Below are 19723 nucleotides of genomic sequence, written 5' to 3' on the forward strand. Positions count from 1 at the left end.
GGCCTCCAGAGTGATTTAGTAAAATTCTTTTTCCATCACTGTTAGCTGTAAATTAGTCCTTGAGGCCCGATATGAAAAATGCAAACCTGCAGCAGGCTTAGTCCCACTCGGAATTACCCGCAGTATCCCGTCAGACAGACAGACTTGTCCTCGTCATCTCCGGGGATTTTTTAATCCGCATCTTTGAGACCTAATTTGCTGAATTAAACATTCATTCACTCCGACAGACATATGTACGCAATCTAGCGGGGAAATTCTCAGGAGCCCTGGGCAGGAATCCTGCCAGACAAGGATAAGCAGCAAATGAACCAAGTCTGTGCAAACTTCAGAGGACCAGCTATACAGCCCTGCCTAACGCCCCGCTCTGCTATGAACAGTTCTCTTCTAAACTGACCACTGAAAGGGCTTAATCAGAACATCTGATGAAAGCAAAAGTTCTTCAAGTCATTAATAACGAACAGAAGGTGACAGAAGTTAGCGTTGTGCACATTATGGTCAAACTTTATTATTCCTGATTGGCCACTGAGGTTGTATAGACAAAGTATTCCACGAAACCTTGGCTGGTATACAGGAAACGCTACATTTACAGCAGTTATGAATGCCAAGTTTGAAACAGCCTCAAACGTAGCACAACCGTTTGTAATCAGATGTATAATTTGTCAAGTTTCTTCATTTGTTTATTAGTGTTTATTCTCTCAAATAAATAAAAAATCATTGTGTATAAATTACATTTAAAATTTCCCAAAACCAACTTCATTTTGCAAACTACAATGGCACAAAATATAAATATATACTCTACTGATGGCTTATGAAATGCCTGTACAGTCGACACCTTCTTGTGTGGAGCAGGTGTTAAAAAAACAAAGAAAAACCTGTATGACCGTGCGGACAGTGGTACTATCTCAAATCCCTCCTGTTCATGGACACGTTCAAGGACAGAAGCTGCACGTCCTGAACAAACAGCCTGAAGGCGAGAGGGTGACTCGAGCCCACCCGCTGAGCACACGCTCTGAACAGGTATCGAACCCGAGGACAATTCTCAAACCCCACCAGGGAAAAGGGAGGATTGTGCATAACAATCGGTGCTCAAATGAGAAATGCAGAGGGGAGACCGTATGCCACTTAAGGACGGCCTCTGTCCCGGGTCCTGTCCCTTTTTAGCATGGAGGTAAGACAACAACCATCTTCAACATTCCTATTAAATGCACATTACAACAGTCAGCTGGAGCTCTCTACACTGCTATAGACCAAGAACACCAGTAAATTAGTTCATGTCAAAGACGATTTAAAAACACAACAGGAGCCACAGCCAAAGATCCACCGTGCCAGGTACAGGTCTACAGCACCAGCGTCCTAGCAGGGGTCCTCGCGGTTGCGGTTCTTTCACGATGCGCCCACGTGTACCTTTTACAACTACAACGTTCAGAAAGGATGCAGACTAATTTAGAAAGATTGGAGACACGGAGAGGAAAGGAACATTGCACTTCCCGTCTAAGGGCCTGTCTAATTTGTGTGCACTGGCGTCAGCAGACGTTAGTCCTTCTCTTCCGATTCAGAGGGAGAGACTCGGGCTCAATCAGACAGACACGAAGACATCCAGGTAGAGGCGGTCATAGGATTCCCTGAAGAGAATCACCAGGAGCAGACTGAAGAGGCAAGAACCTGCCACACACCAGTTTAGCCAGGACAGCTCTGAGAGAGGGAGAGAGAGAGAGAGAGAGAGAGAGAGAGAGAGAGAGAGAGAGAGAGAGAGAGAGAACGAGAGAGAACAACATGAAAAATACACATCTTGCCTGGAGCAGGGAACATCAGCCCTTGCTACAAAATATTTAGCAACTTGTCACTGCCTGAGACGGTCAGTGCCAACCTCCCATCTCCTCATTTCTCACATCTAAACCTCCCCTACCTTACACACACACACACACACACACACACACACACACACACACACACACACACACACCTTCCCCCCCCCACACACACACACACACACACCTTCCCCTACACACACACACACACACACACACCTTCCCCCCCCCACACACACACACACACACACCTTCCCCTACCCACACACACACACACACACACCTTCCCCTACCCACACACACGCACCCCTTCCCCTACCTCACACACACGCACCCCTTCCCCTACCTCACACACACGCACCCCTTCCCCTACCTCACACACACACGCACCCCTTCCCCTACCTCACACACACGCACCCCTTCCCCTACCTCACACACACACACACACACCCCTTCCCCTACCTCACACACACGCACCCCTTCCCCTACCTCACACACACACACACACACCTTCCCCTACCTCACACACACACACACACACCTTCCCCCACCTCACACACACACCTTCCCCTACCTCACACACACACACACACACCTTCCCCTACCTCACACACACCCCTTCCCCTACCCACACACACACACACCCCTTCCCCTACCCACACACACACACACACCCCTTCCCCTACCCACACACACACACACACACCCCTTCCCCTACCCACACACACCCCTTCCCCTACCCACACACACACACACACACACCTTCCCCTACCTCACACACACCCCTTCCCCTACCCACACACACACACACACACACCCCTTCCCCTACCCACACACACACACACACACACCCCTTCCCCTACCCACACACACACACACACACCCCTTCCCCTACCCACACACACCCCTTCCCCTACCCACACACACACACACACACACCTTCCCCTACCTCACACACACCCCTTCCCCTACCCACACACACACACACACACACACCCCTTCCCCTACCCACACACACACACACACACACCCCTTCCCCTACCCACACACACACACACACCCCTTCCCCTACCCACACACACACACACACCCCTTCCCCTACCCACACACACACACACACCCCTCCCCTACCCACACACACACACACCCCTTCCCCTACCCACACACACACACACACCCCTTCCCCTACCCACACACACACACACACCCCTTCCCCTACCTCACACACACACACACACCCCTTCCCCTACCCACACACACCCCTTCCCCTACCCACACACACACACACACACACCTTCCCCTACCTCACACACACCCCTTCCCCTACCCACACACACACACACACACACACCCCTTCCCCTACCCACACACACACACACACACACCCCTTCCCCTACCCACACACACACACACACCCCTTCCCCTACCCACACACACACACACACCCCTTCCCCTACCCACACACACACACACACCCCTTCCCCTACCCACACACACACACACCCCTTCCCCTACCCACACACACACACACACCCCTTCCCCTACCCACACACACACACACACCCCTTCCCCTACCTCACACACACACACACACCCCTTCCCCTACCTCACACACACACACACACCTTCCCCTACCTCACACACACACACACACCTTCCCCTACCTCACACACACCCACACACCTTCCCCTACCTCACACACACCCACACACCTTCCCCTACCTCACACACACCCACACACCTTCCCCTACCTCACACACACCCACACACCTTCCCCTACCTCACACACACCCACACACCTTCCCCTACCTCACACACACCCACACACCTTCCCCTACCTCACACACCCACACCTTCCCCTACCTCACACACACCACCTTCCCCTACCTCACACACACCCCTTCCCCTACCTCACACACACACCCCTTCCCCTACCTCACACACACACACCCCTTCCCCTACCTCACACACACACACCCCTTCCCCTACCTCACACACACACACCCCTTCCCCTACCTCACACACACACACCCCTTCCCCTACCTCACACACACACACACCCCTTCCCCTACCTCACACACACACACACCCCTTCCCCTACCTCACACACACACACCCCTTCCCCTACCTCACACACACACACCCCTTCCCCTACCTCACACACACACCCCTTCCCCTACCTCACACACACACCCCTTCCCCTACCTCACACACACACACACACACCTTCCCCTACCTCACACACACACCCCTTCCCCTACCTCACACACACACACACCCCTTCCCCTACCTCACACACACACACCCCTTCCCCTACCTCACACACACACCCCTTCCCCTACCTCACACACACACACACACCCCTTCCCCTACCTCACACACACACACACCCCTTCCCCTACCTCACACACACACACCCCTTCCCCTACCTCACACACACACACCCCTTCCCCTACCTCACACACACACACACACACCCCTTCCCCTACCTCACACACACACACCCCTTCCCCTACCTCACACACACACACACCCCTTCCCCTACCTCACACACACACACACCCCTTCCCCTACCTCACACACACACACACCCCTTCCCCTACCTCACACACACACACCCCTTCCCCTACCTCACACACACACACCCCTTCCCCTACCTCACTCACACACACACCCCTTCCCCTACCTCACACACACACACCCCTTCCCCTACCTCACACACACACACCCCTTCCCCTACCTCACACACACACACACCCCTTCCCCTACCTCACACACACACACACCCCTTCCCCTACCTCACACACACACCCCTTCCCCTACCTCACACACACACCCCTTCCCCTACCTCACACACACACCCCTTCCCCTACCTCACACACACACCTTCCCCCACCTCACACACACCCCTTCCCCTACCTCACACACACACCTTCCCCCACCTCACACACACACCCCTTCCCCTACCTCACACACACACCCCTTCCCCTACCTCACACACACACCTTCCCCCACCTCACACATACAGTCCTACCTCCTATATATAGTTCTTGTTTATGCCACTGCTAGACATCAATAAAGACTTATTAATACTTGCTAGACATCAATAAAGACTTATTAATACTTGCTAGACATCAATAAAGACTTATTATTACTTGCTAGACATCATTAAAGACTTATTATTACTTGCTAGACATCATTAAAGACTTATTAATACTTGCTAGACATCATTAAAGACTTAATACTTGCTAGACATCATTCAGAGTGTTATCTGTTATGTTATTACTACCATTACTCATTAGTGTTGTTGTTGGTGCGTTTGTTGTTGTTGTTATTATTATTATTATTATTACTATTGCTTATTTTGTGAATGTAAACATGAATGTAAACATTTTCAATGCTTTGGCAATATTGTATTTTGTACAGTATTGCCAATAAATAAAGACATCTTAACGAGAGAGAGAGAGAGAGAGAGAGAGAGAGAGAGATGGGGGTTTGTTTTCCCACTGAGACCACACTGCAATGCACAAAACAGTAAAGACATACAGTGCAACTCTGATTTTTGTGAAGGATTCTGATGCTGATTCTGATGAGTGATAAACACTTGTGCTCCCAAGCAATTTCTCACAGATTTACATAAATGGGAAAAAAGCTGAGAGAAACAAACACACACTGGCAAACTCATTTGCTGGCTTAGGTTGTCTGCATTTCAGCAGTGTTGTAGGAATATTCAAAGAGAAGGGGACTAGATTGTGGATACACTGGTAAGGGCATTACGATTTTAGGAGTTTTAATTTTTCCCCCCCAGTGAGATTTTTTTAGGAAAGGACAGCAGTGGACACTCAGACCAGAGAGGAAAGCACACACACACACACACACACACACACACACACACACACACACACACACACACACACACACACACACACACACACACAGGTCCGAGCTCCCAGGCCCGTGGAGCAGCTGGGCGCGCCTCGTAATTCAATAGTAAGAGCACATTTCAGTTTGACGGGCATTCTGAACCCAGATAAGGGGCTGATCAATCGCCCCTGAAGAGAGTGCAGCCCGATCGACGGGGGAAGGGCCAGATCACGGCGGGTCAGCCGTCTGGACCCATTTGGAGCAAATGGTAGGACTTGGCCAAGCGGCACAGTTCGGCGCAGTAAGAGTGCGTGTTGAGTGGAGGGGGTGCCTCACCATACGGCCACTCATTAATCAGGCCTCACGAGCCGGGCCCGGGGGCGGCGGGTTAATGGAATTGCGTTTACCTGCCTGCGCGTCTGCGCCACGCGCACACCCGGCCTCATCAATTCAGAACGGAGGGACACCAGCGGTCACGGTGAATGTTCGCGAAGGAAGCGACCGCGCCGCCCAGCCCTTGCTGCTAATCCAATCAGCACCCCCGAAAGGTGAAGGATGACCGGATGACCGGATGACCAGGCGGTCCGCGGTCGGTGCCTGGTCCTCCGGTGTTAAAGAAGAGGAAGGCGTTTAAGAATATAAAGAAAGAAAACAGGTTACTGGCCCGAACTCGGTGGCCTCCGCCGAGAACACGACAGTCCTCGTCTCGCTCAGCCGTGACAGGGGCGCCTGCTACCTGCCTGCCAGTCAGACTGCTGTGGTTATTCTTTAACTCCTTCCTCCCTGCGGTTCATAGCTGGTGTCAGGAGGCGGTGGCAATGTGATTTAAGTGTCTGGTTTAGGCCTGACTGCTTCCCTCGCCGACAGCGCCTTTGGGAACGGGGACGGGGCAGAGAGTGACAGCATACGGGCGCGGGAGCGGACCCCGGGGAAGCGAGTCCTCGCCGGGAGCCGCGCTACGCTCCGAGGCTCCCTCACCACCGTCCTTAATTGCGGACCATTCGGACTGACAGCTTCAATCGGCCCCGCCGGTAGCTCCCGTGGCACTGCAGCAGAGTAATCGCTGGCCTAAATGGTTAGTGGCCTCAATTTTCCCTTCCTGCGAGGAAATTATCACAGCACTAAAATCCACATTTTTTATACGTTTGCACATGCTGCTACAGTCCATCATCTCTTGGAGAAAGAAAACAGCTCTATATTTCTAAACATAAGGGAGAGCTTTTCCCACGTCGCTGTGTGCGCATGTGCTTTATCGCAACCTGGCGCTTCCCTGCCAAGACCGTGACGTGCTCCGAAACCCCCAACACTTCAGCAAAACGGCAACAGCGCCTTCAATTCACAGTGTGCAAGAATCACGCGAAGCACCCAAACACGTCGGAAGACGCGCCGGCAATTTCCAAAGCAAACGGGATTATCCCGGCGCGGCACGTCGAGCCGTCACCAACGCAAAGTCGGGTGGTCTGTGAGAAGACCAGGTGGCTTCCTTCTTCCCGCTTCGCATTCCGCCTAAAGCTCACGGCCGAGAAAACAAGCGCAATCGAAAGCCTCAACATCTCTGCCTCTTCACCTCCGTGCACGCTTTCGCGCTCGAACCCTCCACCCTAACGGCAAAGTCCGCATACGACACGTCCGGCATCCTGCTTTAAGCAAACCGGAACTCGGGCGCCGTTATTTCAGCTCTGGCAGCTGAGGAATATTGAAAACGGCTCTCGGGGGTTGAGCGGCACGAGACCGGCAGTGACGCTCACCTGCTCCACCCATAAGCTGGAAAGAAGTGATGAATCACAGAAGGACAGAAAGTGGGATAGAGGAGTGAGTCATCGGGGCGTGCTGATCAATCAAAGCTACGCTCCGCGAAGGGGTTTAGCGCCGGGAAGGCGAACATTTGGGGATCCGTCATCGTGGCAGCAGCACGCATGGACTGACCCGGGAACCTTGGGAAAAATCCATCTGGCAGCATCTTGCCAGTTTAATGTGGAAGCTGTCAACGGCCATGCCCAAAATTCCAGAAGGGGGATTTGGCTTGTGAGATTTAATGGTTGCTGGCGTTAGCATGAATATTTGTCCAGTAATTAAGAACAGATGTTAACCATAACTTACTGGAAATTCCTCTACCACACCCCTCTGTTCAAAAAAACACAAGCAAGTGTTAAACCTCAGAGAAAACAGAGTATCTGCCCATCGTGGTCCTGCACAGGGAACCTGTCCGTGATTGGCTCTCTCTCCACGCGCCGGACCGTCGTCTGGAACTGTTTATCACAGGAACACTGCTGCATCCTTCAAGCATGCGAACTGAAATATTTGGCTGGCAGAATGCCGTTTTTTAATAAGTATGAGGGGACTAATTTGACAGCGGGCGAAACTAGGCACCAGCGGGACGATTCTGATGAAACACACGGACATCCAGGTTACATGTAAACAACCAAACCGAGATTTGAGGGTGTGGAGACGATATAGGGTCCCGCTGTGTCCCCAGCTCCCGCCTGTTCTTCCCGAGCTCCAGAGACGGGTTTGTCTCTATGCCGGACTGATAGCGGAATCGGATACCGATGGCCGAACTGCACTAAGATCACTAATCTCGCACGCTAATCTCCTCCTGGGGATCATTCCGGGCGATAGAGAATCGGATGAAGTCCCTCTTCATCCCTCGCCACTGTCCGGCATCCCAGTTTCCCGGAGTAAATCCCACAGGCTGGCAATCGAAAGCCACGCACGCGCTTGGCAGGCGGAGCGGCTCCTCCGGACAGGTCGGCCGCCGCGATCCGCGTGACGACGGGACCCTGGCGCGGATCGGCTGAGATTGGAGGACTCCCACCATTGATGTATATGCATGAGCACCCGCCCCCTGTCAGAAGACCTTGGGAAAGGCCAGCGCCGTGCACAGTGCGCCATCAGGTCACAGCGGTGGTGGACAGGCGACACGTGGGGCGATGGGGAAGCCGCGCTCAGACAGAACCGCCAGCCCGCGCTCACTCACCACCTGCTTACCAGGAGGTGTCCATCAACAAGTGCCTCATGAATATTCAACAAGAAACTGCTATTTATGCGATAGGAGATGAAGGAAAGTGCACATTATTCACCATTCTGCTCGACTGGCGTCTGCCTGTGCAGAACCTTCTGGGGGGGGGGGGGTGTTTACATCATCCCCTCTGTTCTGTACGCCTTCCCAGCACCTTACTTGAGACGTACCAGTGATCTCACACAGAGTGTCAAGTCACTCTTCAGTCTGTCACCAAACACATTGCCAGTCTAGCGAGTAACGGTGAAGCCCAGAATAAACATGTGGTCTGCTGGACCTCCTGCGCCGCCATGTCCATAAAACACGCACAAGCTTGCCATCAACAAAGCTGCCGGAAAACTACATCACAAATTCGAGCAAGCGATCAGATCAGAAGATAATGTGTGGCGCTCCAAGCACTCCATAGGCAACAACTCCTGGACACTGATCCCTGGAGTTAATCCCACACAACACCAGTGCCAGTAGATAATGCCGTTAACTCTGAGCAACGCAAGACGGACCTACCTGTGGAGAGGAAGGTGAGGAAGAAGAGGAGCAGGCCTGTGAAGAGGTTGCTAAGGAAGGTGACCACTCCGCAGGTGATGCCCTCGGGCACGGGGTACACCGTCTCCATGAAGAGCTCGAAGAAGATCGGAATACTGCTGTTGACGAAGATTCCCACCAGGATGCAGGAGGTATACAGCGTGGCTGTATGTATACACACACACACACACACACACACTTTAGAAATTAAATTTAGGAAAAATGAAATATTCCAGCCTGTATTATTGAGATATTTGTTGCTACACCGGTTGCTTGTGTTGTCTGGAAGGTGATTTGCATTACAAAAAGATGTGCGTGGGCCCCTGGACAGTCTAGGAGGGCCCCACGTGTGGCCCCTGCACTCGCCAGGTTGAAAGCCCCACTGGGCGCCTGGCCCCGCCAGGCAGAGGACAACGGCGGATGACTATCGGACCGGCATCTCACGGCACCGATCCGATTCGCCCCCGGCCTACCTTTGGTGGAGAGCAGGTGGGTGAGTCTCGTCAGGCAGGTGAGGGTGAACCAGGTGGCCGCCAGGGACGCTCCCGCCAACATCAGCACCAGGATCACCTTCAGGATTCCCCGGACGGAGTCGGCAAAACTGCAGCACGGCCCAGGCGGAGGTAGGTGGAGCCATACAACAGGGAGGGGCGGACACGTTAGCCAACGTCACCACACCTCCCCACCCGGCCCTTAACGAACGTTTGGTGGGTGTCTCGTCATATTGGAGGGGAAAACTATTAAGCACTGAAGGTGACTGACAACTTCCAATAGTAATTAAAAAAAGTTTGTTCGACTCCGTCAGTCAAATTACAATCAGCACCTGGTGTAATATTTAGATACCAAAGTGTCTCCAAACCATTTCTGTCCAGCAGAGCACTCAGGTGAGAGAAAAGCACTGGCATGACCCCAACAGCTTCTGCTTTACTCGCGTTTCTTATTACAGACCGGTTTGAGCCATACACTCCCTACACAAGCCCCGTAGGAGCATGGCGGATCACGCTATACTACTCAATAACCAGCAGGGAAAAATGACTTTAATTACACAATGAAGAACTCAAATACCCTTTAAGCCATTGAGCAGTGAGCTATTAAGAAGAGAGCTTTAATAGAAAGCGTGACCCGAGACCATGGCGATGAATAACGGGAACGCCAACTATCTCCATGCGGTGGGATGTAGAACGACTGAGGCGTCGTTCCCTGCACCCAGAAGGTCCTACTGGACTGCGAGAGGAACAGAAAAGATCCGTCTGGCTGGGGTGACTTCACGAGGACTCAACCTTGCCCCCCTGTGCCATTACAAACACTCTTACAGGTGTAATCTGACCTGCCCCCAGTAAACCCACCATTACGATACTGTGTGTTCTGGTAGACTTGGTCCATAAGCATCATATGTATTGATTATGCTGTATTGATTTTGCTTGATCGGTAGTTTTGCGTTTGCGCATGCATGCATGCATGCTGTGAAATATTCTAACCCGCAGCACATGGGCTAAGGGTTGTGTGATATGATGTAAATATAAACAGGCTGTCTGTTGCTGTCTGCTCCACCGGAGAGGCTCGGGAGAGGCTTGGCTCCAGAATAAACGGTACAGTGGCAGAAATAACGAGCACATTACGTGACTGACACCAAGAAGCGCAGGCCAAGACAGTTCCACACCGAGCTGCACCTTTAGCGAGCTCAGGAGCTCAGGAGCTCAGCACAGTAAAGCTCTGTCGAGTAAACGTTCCTCAGGAATGGCACGAAACCTGCCATTTCCTTAAGGATCCTGGGAGACCCTCTGCAACGCTAGGAGCTCGCCGTAACGCGGCCCTGTGGGCCGGGCAGGGGGTGCGTGGGAACCACTACTCCTGGACACATCTGCATCATGAGTGGCGACACGGATTCGGGCCAGGGCATTCGCAGCTCCGCGACGTAGATCCGTTTAACGGCATATCGGCCCTGTGCTACTCATGCCTCGGTGGGGCAGGCTGCCAGGACCATGTCGCATCTGTCACACACACACGCACCCGTGCGTTCCCGCTCACTTGCGTGCACTCCACATACGCTCGTGTACACACATGGACACACTCGCGTACACATAACAGATGGGATCCAATTAACAGGGCGTGCAGTCGCTGGTCCCCGCACATCTGCTGGTCTCCGTCCAGGCCGTTCTCCAGTAACGAGCAGAAGCGTGGCGCGTCGCGGCTACGCTAACCGTGCTGGCTCCAATGCTGCCCCTACCCTAACCCCACATCACATCGACTGACAACGGCCAATAGGAACAGCAAGAGTTATGCCCTAATTCTCCTAATTACAGCTTTTTCAAAATGTTAGCCATTCCCCAGAACTGCTGATTGGGTCCAACAAGAGGCGTTTTCTCATCGACTGCAAACCAACCCCTTACCTCTCCGGACACACGACCATCCATCAGGCTCCACTGCCCGGTCGTTCCATTAGCATTTCCCACTGCCGTACATCACAAAGCTGCTTTCAATAAATTAGGTGGGTGAGGAAAAATTTGTCTGGGAGGCTGGGAGAATATGAACCCTCCAGGAAAAACAAAACAAAACAAACCCCACCACCCATCCTGGGCTTTAGAAAGCTGACACTGCTGACAGTGAGAAAATAATTATGTCTTTCAAGGTCAGTAAGATCCAGAGATGGGAGCTGTTTATCCTCATACAACACGGATCGCAGGAGCCTTAAAAGATGTGCCGCATTTAAACGTGCCATAAGACACAAACGTACAGGGTTGCTACACGCAAGCCTTGAATATTAAAATCATACCGTGATGGTGCTTTGCTCTTTATCGTGAAGCTTACCGGGCCATAGCCACTCCGAACACGCAGCCCCCGACAATGGACCAGAACCCAATCCAGCCCGCATCTACCTGTTAAATGCAGAGAGAAGGAAGGAGACGAAACACACACACACACACACACACACAAAAACTGTAAATGTCATTTTACAAAATGGATCTGTACATTCTGTACATTGTGTACATATACATACACAACCATATACATTGTACATTGTGTATATAAACATAATATACATATATTATACATACATCTACATATATAGAAGATATATTCCTCTATGCACCCCTGTTTTCTGTTTCCTCAGTTTGGACAGAGCACTCTCCACCATTTCACTGCGAGTTATACTGTGCATGACTGTGTATGTGACGAATAAACCAAACTTGAAACTTGAAGCACACACACACTCACACACTCTGCTCGTGGCAAATATATATATATATATATATATATATAAAGAGAAAAACAAATAAATAAATAAATGAAATGAACCGCGGAGCAAAACTCGGGAGGGGGAAGGCGCTGCTTCAGTTCTGAGACGGGTGGGTTTGGGGAGAAAGTTGAGCACGGCAGCGGTGATGCGCTGATCTGAAGAGGCGTTCCCAGGCCGATATCCAACCACCTCCCGCTGGGATCCTTAGGCTTGGTTTGACGTCTGACGGAGGTGCGAGAGAACTCTCCAGAAGTGCCGGTTTTTGGTACAGTGTTACAGCGATGTTTGATACTGCAGTCGGTCCCTTGGGTTCAGACGCATCATAAGTCATCTCCACTCTGTGGGGCCTCTCTCAGTTACAAAACGCCACTTCAAGCCAGCTTAGCGTTTACCCTAATTAGTCAAGCAAACACAAAACTGTTTCAACGTTGTTTGGCTGCCAGCAAGCACACGCAAACATTTCGGCGGAGGAAAGAAATTAATTAACAGCTATATGCTAACCGGAACCAGAAAAGGCAATATCTGCCGCAGCCGAGGCTTACGGCACCCGCCGCGTTAGTGTGTTTACAGCCCTTTGTGTTCTCTTGTTTGATGCCTGCAGGAAGCTAAAGTGACATCAGTCCTTGAAATGAGCTCTACCTCACCCACACCACTTGCCTTCAGGTTTCATCAGCAAAAACAACTTGCAAGACGCAGCCATTTTTTAGGCAGGGTTTCTTTTTTGGTTTTTTTTAAACAATTTTATTCCTGATTGCATCATGCTGTGTAGTCTAATGGCCAGTTAATCATTACCCGAGCAACGACTCCAGTCACGTCTGGACTTGCCCCGCCCTGCGGAACTCTAGCAAAAGCACACGGCCAAGGGACATTCCGGGTCAGGTCGGGTCCCAGCGTTTCATGTCTGGACCGACTCTGGACAAAGCGAACATCTTTGTTTCTGAGGCGGGAATGGCCCGACGCTGTCCGGAACGGAGTTCTCCGGACAGCCCCACATGATGCTTAGCAGAGTAGAGGGTTCCGATCGTCGTGCACACCTCGGCGTCTGGAGGCCCAGCCAATCGGATCAGGGGCCCGCGAGCCACTGGACTGCCGCAGAGCGAGAGCAGGAAGCATGAGCGGCGCAGCAGCCGGTGGAGCGCGAACAAGACCCGAGAACCATGCGCCGCCACAGGGGCACTGGAGGAGGAGCCGACCCCCACAGCCAATCGGTCGACAGATAAGGGAGGCTGTGTGGGCCAATCGGATTACGGCTGTGGATCAGGGCCCGAGGAAGCTTCCCGTGCAAGCTGTGCGGCCAGGCAAGCGAAGGGTTAAAGGAAACAGTGCAGCCCCCATGAACACTTCAAAGACGACAGAAAAGAGAGAGAGAGAGAAAGACAGCGCCAGCCGAGAAAGCAGCCGGGATCAGCTAGGTCGCGCCGCAAGGACACCTCCGGTTTGCGCAATCTTCACTGTCTCCTCGTCTGCGGAAAAATTCTTCCTGTCAAAAGTTAACGAAGCCGAATGATGTGGAGGGCATTGCTCGGACACGGTGCCGCCGCACGCTAAAAGCGGAGGACGCTTGGAGAGTTCCAGCCAGCCAGGAGAGCCGAAGCCTGAAGGTGAGAACCCGTAGCACCTGTTGCACGTCCGATTTCTCTGGCTGCGGCACCTGTGTGATGTGTGCGGGCCCGACTCCCACATGGCCTCATGGTTAACGGTTCAACCCCCATGCCGAGGCGGGCGGCTCTGCTCATTGCGCTGTTGAATGTGAAGAAGGTTTTTTTTTGGGGGGGGGGGGGGTTGTCATGCAAACAAAGACGTTTCTAGCATGCATGTTTGACTACATGACGGCGTGAACAGCCTGGCATTCCTTTTCCAAGACTGTAATTAGATCTTTTCAACAACAGTTCAAAGTCTATTCACATGGGCTCGCCGGTTTTTAATGAGTGGGTCCAGGAAGGAAAACAGTTTTTGAAGATTTTGCTGTGGGCTCTCAGTCAATAGCGCGGGTTTGCTTGCATGTGTGTGTTTGTGTGTGTGCGTAGGCCCTGGGGTTAATTATGAGTCAACATCCATTTTGGACAAGAAAATTGCATTTTGTGTATTCGCCTTGATCATAATTAAACTGATCGCTGACGCAGCTGAGAAGAAAGAAGGGTTAGACTGTTGTCGATCCTCAGCCGCTTAAAACCCCCAGAAAACCCTTCACTCACACTCCCCTCTCGATCCTATACACTACGCCAGACGGCGTTTGGCTTCAGTAGCAGAATTCTCTCACTGAATATGAGCAGCCTTCAATTTATAAATCACCAGTCTTGCGATAACTTTGATCATTTTACTATTGGGTCCAATTTGCCTAGTGACGCTTGAAATTGTGATTACACTTCATCTCATCAAACACACAGGACATAATGGACACGGACTATTTAAAACCAGCCTCGTGCCCTCGGGACGCGTCCGCTGGGTTCGGGTTCCTTACCTGACTGACGCTGGCTGGAGTCAAGACCATGTCCAGCACGCCGGACCAACCTGCCACCACTCCCGTGGGTACCGAGTAGGCCAGCGCCATCATCAGGAACCGCACGTTGCTGCGAGCAAACAAACAAAGCAGAGAAATGGAACCGAGCGCGACGGGCTTCGTGGAGCTGAACGCAAAAAAGCATCGCAGCCGCTGGCGTTGCCACGGCAACTTTCAAATTCCGATTACTATTCCAAGCGGAGAAGCGCCGCGCTCGCGCCTTCTTCGCCTGTCTACGTTGACCAGGCCATTATTTCTATCATTAACGGTGTTTGCTTCTGTCACCAGCGTTCCGAACACGGCCCGGGAATACCCGGACCTTGTGTCTATTCAAGTGTCTCACCATTTGCTATTCTGGCTTACAGGGGCTACAAGGGTAATTAAGGCCACGCTTGCCTAGGCGGGCACCACTGTGGGGCCTTGTGCCAGTACCACACCTGGTACCACTACCAGGTCAGTACCGTTGCTGTGTCAGGAGCGGTCCAGCACCCAAATAAGGCCCAGTTAGAGGTGGTCCCTAACTGTAAGCCAATCAACTGTGACTATAAATACACAAAGTGGACCCTGACAATAGATCAAACTTGTACGTTTTGGGTTTTTTTTCAAACGCCTTTCCTGCGCAGTTATAAAGACAAAATGCAATTAAATAAAAACACACAAATGCGAAATATAACACTGCAAAACACAATTATATCCATTGATCTGACAGGCATCGCCTTATTGGGAAGAACGTTAGAGTTGAACGTACAAGAGACAAGCAGCACTAACCTGAACAAACGAGCCTGCCTGCACACAGACAGAACAGAGAGGCTTATCGCCCTGTTTGTTTTACTCCGGTTACGCCTCCGTGTGCACGGCTGCATTTCGAGTGTCAGATCTCAGTCCACAAACCCCATCCTTCAGCTCTCATTACTGAGCACAGCGCAGCCCTCACTGTTCACCCATTCAGATGAGCTCCAAACATGATTTGCCCATAAGTCTCGTCTGCAAGGTCTCTGCCTCCAGTCCTGTTTGATTTATTAGCATTTTTATGAGATTCTCTTCAATCACTGCATTAGACCGACAGCCAGAAGTGTCTAGAGACTGCCCTTACAGATTCAGCCCCGCTCACCCCCGTGGGTCTCCGTCAACGCTCCAATCACTCCTGCCCCAATTACAATCATCTCTCTCTCTCTCTCTCTCTCTCTCTCTCTCTCTCTCTCTCATTTCCTTGAGTCGATGAACTTCTATTAAGTCCATCTGACCGCCATCAAAGGGACAAAATGACATTTTGTTTATCTTTTTGGGACCGTCTTGTCTCCCTTTAACAGCTCATTTTCTCATACTGACCTATGAGGCATTCTTCAAAGCACCAAAAAAAAAAATAAACAAACATCCTAACAAATAAACAAACTAAAGACATTCATAAAGTTTTGAAGTTATAAGATGAAACTTTGAGCAATTTTCTACCCGTGTCACTGTGCAGCCGTGTGACCGAGGCGTGCGGGTGCAGAGGTCAGCCCACAGGGGTCACCCCTGGCGATGCCCTGACAAAGAGGCATCGTAAAAGTGCCGTGATGGAACACCCTCTCTCTGAGCCACTCCGGTTTCATTAAACTTCCTGCAGCAGCAAAAAAATCAATAGCAACCACCCCACCCGCTTATTTAGACTGCAGTATGTAAGCAGGTTTGGCTATTTTTTATGCCTGTGAACTATTTCCAAGGGAGCTAAGCCGCCTGTGGCATCTTCCGCTAAGTGCCGTCTGTCCATGAGAGGTGGGGGGTGTTTGCGCAAGCAGGTCATTTTTTATTGCTTGTTTCCTTCTATTCTAAATAGCATTCCATAATCAGGCACCGCAAGAATCAAGCCTGGGATAACGCCTTGCGGAACGCTGCTAGGAAGCAGTGGCGATCGGAGCGATCGGAGGACGACTTCCGCGCAGACGGCTCAAATTAAAAGCTCGACCGGATGAGACAGCCAAGCCGGAGCTGGGAGGTGCGTGGGTGGCTCGGCACGCTGGGAACTGCAGAGGCTTCAAATGAGCTCTCTCAAATGAACCCTCTCAAACGCTATTTGATTGAGCTTTGAGAGCATCCCGACTGAGCTCAGACTTGCCAGATGAGCGATCGGAGAGAAATACCCACCGATTCACGTGGCACAACAAATGAAAATAATCTTAATCAAAATAACACAGGTCGATCTTCAGACGGGGATTCGCGCTGTGGTTCCACACGTCTCAAGGCACGTCCTGATCGCAACACGTAGCTGTATAATAACAATGCAATATTTTCATTGCGGCCTTGCTGAGTGAACTCCAGAGTCTCTGTTGTACTGCACTGATACAGAATTGGAAGGCTCCCCATCAGCTGAGCTCCTGTCCAGCTAACGCTGGCGTCCAGAAGGTGCACAAACTCGCAAAACCCAGTTTGTTTGCTGGCGAGTGCCAGCAGAATGTGCTGGCAGAGGGCAGGCGGGCGTGGGCGAGATACCGGCGGTGCCGGGGGGTGAGCAGGTAGGCCGGTCTGCGCTCGTCACAGCGAGAGCGACCGGACCGCAATCATCGCCGCGGCTGTCCAGAGCGGGTGTGACGATTATCCGACCTAATCAGCGTCCACCGTGCCAGGGCGGCACATGCGTTAACTTGCAGGAGCAGGGGGTGAGACGCAAAAAAAAAAAGGCCTGGTTTATTAAGGCTCTCCATCTCTGCGGCTAGCGTGCGGTCCTGCACGTGCAGGAAGAGAACTTACAAGTTCAGTAAACAAGTAGAGAGGTTTTGCAAACAGAAGCAGTCTGAGATATGCACATGTGCCTCAGACACCACCATTCACACTAGAATACAACAACACACACCCACTCTAAATGCTCCTGTTCTTGTTCAATGTATTGCTTTCACTTGCAAAGGACTGTGCTGCCTGTGTTCAGTGCATGTGCAATTTCTCCTATTGGGACTACTGACAAACACTGCGAAACGGTTAAATGTAGTATTTGTTTCTAAATACACGACTGCTACTTTCTTGTGCAATGTGGTTAGTTCCGGGAAAGAAGTGCCATGCCCATAAATGAGTTCAGCACTCCAAATACTCCAAATACAGCTTGGTAGTCGAAGCCTGCTCTTGCGCCTGGGTGGAATGTGAAATTACTTGTCCATCCAGTTAAGACCCTGGAGTGCCAGGCATGTCACTGTGTCATCATGAAGTGCTCTGGGGGTGGGGTGGCAGTCCCGGGGTGCAGGTGCTTGGTGCGAGCCTGCGGGGAGAGACATACCTTAGCAAACGGCAGATGCTGCTCCGGTAGCCGAGGCGCTGGCTGGCCGCCGCCACACTTGGGGGTCTGGGCGGCCGCGACGGGAAGTAGAGCAGAGCGAAGGCGAAGAAGACGGTGATGACCCCCAGCTCTGGACAACACAGTCAGGAGACGCCACCGTCAACATGCCGGCCAAGGCCGGCTAACCCAACAAACTCCCGGCCATGAGGGTTTAAGTTAGCGGACGGACGTCAGAGTGGCAACGAGCTGCCTCGCAACCATCTCAAGAGAACAGAAACCCCCCCACAGAACAAGTGATCATATCCTTAACCTTTAACCCCTGCCAAACAGCACTGGGACATCTGATGCCGCCTTGCCCGAGGTTTTAGTCAGTCCGGCCTACTGTTGCAGATATTATTATTATTATTATTATTATTATCTATTCATGTCTAGTTTAAAAGCATTGTTGTACAAGCATTGTTTAATATAGATACTTGTTTTGTTTTGTTTTTAGAGAGAAAAGGCTCAAGACTGCTGAGACACCTCACTTTCAGAGTGGTCCTCCCTACTCTTTTGGGATCCATCCACGCCCCCAAAAAAATTCTTGGCTATGCTTCTGTTAGTCAATTTTCAAATAATTTCATTTCTGTAAAACTGCCCTTTTCTGCCATTCTGTACAGTTTATTGCAACACTTCTAGCGTTTATTTTAAGGAAGACTGATTATTGGTTTTCCTGAAGTGTCAGATGAACGGTTTTTCTCTTGAGGGGACATGTCAAAATATTATTTCATTCCGCTGACTGGTGCGTTTTTTCCCCCCTCAAGACCTTTAAAGCCAACAGTTTTTTTTTCAAACTTGCAAACAGAAAAGGCTTTTACATTGCTGCGCCTCCTTCTGTTAGACGGTGAGATTTCTCTCCGTCCCTTTAAATACTTTAATTTTCTGAATCAGTTAAGCAGAACTGTGTTAGTCATTCTTAGGAGAGCTAAAGTCAAATCTCACCAAGACGTTTGATTTCGAGGTTTGGAGTGGCATCAAGAATCGCTTTCTTAAGATTTTTAATTTCGTTGTTTATATGTATATGTGACAAGAACAAAATAAAAAAACCAACGCCCCAGTGAAAGGCAGTGATGTAACATTGCGTGTGCGGAGACCCGGTAGACAGTACTGTACCTGTGTAGAGAACGTTCTGTATGTGGGTCCTGATCTGGCCTGGATCCCAGTGGGTGACAGTGTTCACTACTTGTGTATCATTGGGTGCTGGCACAGCCAGAGGGCCAATCAGAAATGAGCAGGCGGCCCCCAGATAGCCAAACAATGACGCAACTGCGGTGGCTGTGGCCCTTTCGTCTGGAGCAAACCAAGTAGTGGATAGGAGGGGCCCAGCGCTCATAAGGGTTGGGCCGGCTAAACCATTAAGAAGCTGACCCCCGTGAATTAACCTGCAGAGAAAAGAAAAAAATATATATTCTTAGTGGTACAGTCCAAAACACATTTCTCCTGCAGCAATTTAATGCCAAAATAAACAATTTTGAAAAGCCAATCTAAA

At 51.1% G+C, this 19723-nt stretch overlaps 1 protein-coding gene across 2 annotated transcripts in view; it reads right to left on the reverse strand.

Moving 5' to 3' along the window:
• Positions 1–474: 474 nt before the first annotated feature.
• Positions 475–19723, reverse strand: part of slc49a4 (solute carrier family 49 member 4) — a 29362-nt gene continuing 10113 nt past the window's right edge. For both annotated transcript variants that reach the window (XM_035523021.1, XM_035523020.1), the window contains 7 exons: positions 19348–19616; positions 18196–18325; positions 14913–15021; positions 12022–12089; positions 9687–9814; positions 9196–9378; positions 475–1692 (listed from right to left, as the gene is read on the reverse strand). In XM_035523021.1, the coding sequence (XP_035378914.1) occupies positions 1577–1692; positions 9196–9378; positions 9687–9814; positions 12022–12089; positions 14913–15021; positions 18196–18325; positions 19348–19616 (1003 nt within the window). In that variant the 3' untranslated portion in view covers positions 475–1576. The remainder of the gene's footprint in view (positions 1693–9195; positions 9379–9686; positions 9815–12021; positions 12090–14912; positions 15022–18195; positions 18326–19347; positions 19617–19723) is intronic.

This window comes from Electrophorus electricus, chromosome 25, assembly GCF_013358815.1.
Source record: "Electrophorus electricus isolate fEleEle1 chromosome 25, fEleEle1.pri, whole genome shotgun sequence".
NCBI classification, from domain to species: domain Eukaryota; kingdom Metazoa; phylum Chordata; class Actinopteri; order Gymnotiformes; family Gymnotidae; genus Electrophorus; species Electrophorus electricus.